The sequence below is a fragment of the Fonticula alba genome, assembly GCF_000388065.1.
Source record: "Fonticula alba strain ATCC 38817 unplaced genomic scaffold supercont2.2, whole genome shotgun sequence".
Taxonomy (NCBI): Eukaryota; order Rotosphaerida; family Fonticulaceae; genus Fonticula; species Fonticula alba.
In genome coordinates this window covers 1,202,249-1,205,382 of record NW_009242972.1, presented here as the reverse complement: position 1 = coordinate 1,205,382, position 3,134 = coordinate 1,202,249, and the positions used below count along the sequence as shown (strand labels likewise).

The following is a 3,134-nucleotide window of genomic DNA, read 5'->3' as shown; positions in this document are numbered from 1 at the left end:
GTGTCTGTGATTGCGTCCGCGTCGGGAGCAGCTTCGCTGATTGGATCTTCATGTTCAGATTGCCCCATGAGTTGGGCATGCGCGGTGTCTGTTTGAGCGGCCCCGAGTCTGGCCAATGTGCAGCGCAAGCAGGGCGAAGGACAGGACGAGGATGTTTTGGCCTCCACGGACAGAGGCAGGCCCAAGTCGAGGAGAGCCCAACAGTGGTAGGTGCCTGAGGGGTAGCCCATGTGGGCGGACAGCTGGCGAACACTCTTGGCTGTAGGGGGAGGGGGGGGGGGGCGGGACGCCGGGGCCCAGGGGGGGGGGCGGGGGACAAGCAGGCGCGAAGAGCGAGGGCCGGCGGCCGATCCTGGGGTTGACCGCCGGCGAGGGTTCGAGGCGATCTGTCCCGGCTAGCAGATCTCCGCCAGAGCGCGGGGCAAGTTACGGGGGAACGTTGTCGACGACGTCTCGCCAAAAAAGACAGAGAGCTGTACAATCACACCTATGTCGGGGTGTGATCAATTTAAATAATCCATTTGATCCTCCTTCTGCCCGTTCAGGGTAGCTACTGACAGTGGACACGCTGCGAAAAAGGGGCGGGAGTAAACAGCGTACCACGGCGCGTCCCCCGGGCCATGGGCGCGGCAACCGCCCACTCTTGGCTGGCGCTCGCTCGGTGGCCTCCCGAGAGCGGAGACAATGCAACCCCCAGGCCGGAGAAAGGGTTTAGAAAACCTAATGGCTATCGCTCATTTCCGGGCGCGGTGGGCCTGGTGCGTCGTTCTGGCGTTCATGGGCGTGCGCCGGGCCTCCCTCCTCCCCCTGTTGGTGGAGGGGAGAGCCGCCCTTCTGCCCGACATCGAGGGGATGCCCCCAAGGAGGGGGGAAGAAGCCAGCGGCAGTTGCTGTGTGGTCCTTCGGCTCTTTCCACGGAGTCGTGTGGAGAACGGGGGCCGGCTTTCCCTCCCTTTTTCCCGCAAGAAGGAGCCTGCTTCCGGGCGGGCATGCTGGCTGGGGTGACCACTCGCCGATGGGCCGCTCAAAGCTCGATTTTTCATCCGGACCCGGGGGCCGATGCGCACCATTCACTAGTTCCTGCAAGGGTCAGGCGGGGCTGGGGGGAAGGGGCGGTCGGGGGGGAGGGGGGGGGGGGGAAGGACCACGTCCCCCCGAGTTTCGTTTTGGTCGTTCACTAGAGAGCACATCACACGGATGTGCAAGTGAGGAGGGCATTGCAGGCGTCCGCAGGGGGGGGGGGGGGCGGCGGCAGTGAATTGCACCTCCCTGCCCCCTCCCATGCTGCCTCGCCGTACGTCCACCTACTTGTTTGTTGGCTTCTGCCACGGTGCCTGGCGCCTCGCGTGTCGCGCCTGTCTGCACACATAGTTGGGAACCCGCCCTCGATCTGCCAGGTAGGCGCCCTCCTAGACAATATGTCTTAACTCTTCCCCTCCCCCTCCCCCCCTCCCACTCCTTCCGCCACGTACGGGTCCCGCCTTTGTTGCCCTCCGCCATTCGCACCATCCCCGTCTTTCTCTCTCTCTCTCTCTCTCCCTCGCTTTGGCTCTGTGTTTCTCTCTCTCTCTCTCTCTCTGCCTTGCCGGTGTTTCCCCGTCTCCGCCCTCTTCTTCCTCCGCCGGCGCCATGCTGCCCCCTTTTGCCCTCTCACCCCCATTTCCCCCTCCTAACGCCCGTCTCTTGCCCTGCGCGCTACGATCAGCATGTCCGCCCCCGCCTCCACTCAGGAGGGCATCCGCGCCATTGTCATCGGCCCGCCGGGCTCCGGCAAGGGCACTCAGTCTCCTCGCCTGGTGGACCGCTACTGCGTCTGCCACCTGGCCACCGGTGACATGCTCCGTGCGGCCGTCTCTGCCGGCACCGAGGTCGGCCTCCAGGCCAAGGTGCGCCCCTTCTGTCGATGTAGCAGGGGCGGGGGGGCGGGGATCCCCCATGCTTCTGGCTTGCCAAATCCGACTCTTGCCCTGACACTGACCCTTCCGTTCTCCGCGCGCGCTCTCTCTCTCTCTCTCCCCCGTCTCCACCCCTTCCTCTTCCTTGCCTTCAGGCGGTCATGGACGCCGGCGGCCTTGTCTCCGACGACCTGGTTGTCCAGCTGATTGCTGAGAACCTGGATAGCCCCGAGTGCAGCGGTGGCTTTGTTCTTGATGGCTTCCCTCGCACCGTTGTCCAGGCCCAGAAGGTCCGCTTCTCGCGCCTGCCCCTGCCCTCCCTCCCCCTCCCTCCTCCCAGCCCATGGCTCCCGATGTGCATGGGTAACTCACTGTCTTCTTCTTCTCTCTCCCTCTCTCTCTCTCTCTCCAACTCCCCATCTCCCGACCGTACCCCATCTCTTGTCGTGTTGGTGCCCCCAGCTCGACGCCCTGCTGGAGACCCGTAACCAGAAGCTCGATCGCGTCGTCGAGTTCAAGATCGACGACAGCCTGCTGGTTCGCCGTATCACCGGTCGTCTGATCCACAAGGCCAGTGGTCGTAGCTACCATGTCGAGTTCGCCCCGCCCAAGGTCGAGGGCCTTGATGACGTACGCACACGCACATGCACACGCACGCGCACATGTGTATCCCCTTTCCCCTTCGGTGATATGTCACTTGTGTCTCTTCCGCCAACACGCCGACTCCTCCTCACCCTCCCTCCCTACCCCTCTGTCGTTCACAGATCACTGGCGAGCCCCTGATGCACCGCTCGGACGACAATGTTGATTCGCTCAAGCATCGCCTCGGCGAGTACCACAAGCAGACCGTTCCGGTCATCGACTACTACCGCAGCCGTGGCCTGCATGTTGGTCTGGATGCCGCCCAGCCGGCCGGCACCGTCTGGGGCCGCGCCTCGTCCATCTTCGACTCGGCCAAGTTCTTCAAGCTGTCCCAGGCTGCCTTCGGCGGTGCCGCTGCCCCGACCAACTAATTGGTCCCGGCCGGTGTCCCGCTGCTTGCCCTTCCCCCGCGCCCCTCCCCTGCCCTTTGGGGGGGGGGGTGCGGGCAAATGCCCTCCCCTGCCCTTGATCTGGCCTTGGAGAAACTGCGACCGCGGGGGACTTCCCCTGTGCTGTTATTCCCCTCACATGCTCACATATGTTGCCTGTGTGTTTGTGTGCGCCCCGCTGCAACTCCTCCCATTTCGTGCTGCTGCC

General features: G+C 64.3%; 1 protein-coding gene across 1 annotated transcript; it reads left to right on the top strand.

Moving 5' to 3' along the window:
• The first annotated feature begins 1,422 nt into the window (after window positions 1-1,422).
• On the top strand, window positions 1,423-3,134 carry H696_01294 (adenylate kinase). Its single transcript, XM_009495188.1, has 5 exons — window positions 1,423-1,468; window positions 1,706-1,886; window positions 2,051-2,185; window positions 2,358-2,525; window positions 2,660-3,134. The coding sequence occupies exons 2-5, from the start codon at window positions 1,707-1,709 to the stop codon at window positions 2,906-2,908; spliced, it is 732 nt and encodes a 243-aa protein (XP_009493463.1). The 5' UTR covers window positions 1,423-1,468; window position 1,706; the 3' UTR covers window positions 2,909-3,134.

Excerpts from the sequence above, each read along its gene's own strand:
- H696_01294 (XM_009495188.1), top strand. The coding sequence starts at position 1,707 with ATGTCCGCCCCCGCCTCCACTCAGGAGGGCATCCGCGCCATTGTCATC. Across the intron at positions 1,887-2,050 it reads AGGTCGGCCTCCAGGCCAAG|GCGGTCATGGACGCCGGCGG; the intron begins GTGCGCCCCTTC and ends CCTTGCCTTCAG. Across the intron at positions 2,526-2,659 it reads AGGTCGAGGGCCTTGATGAC|ATCACTGGCGAGCCCCTGAT; the intron begins GTACGCACACGC and ends TGTCGTTCACAG.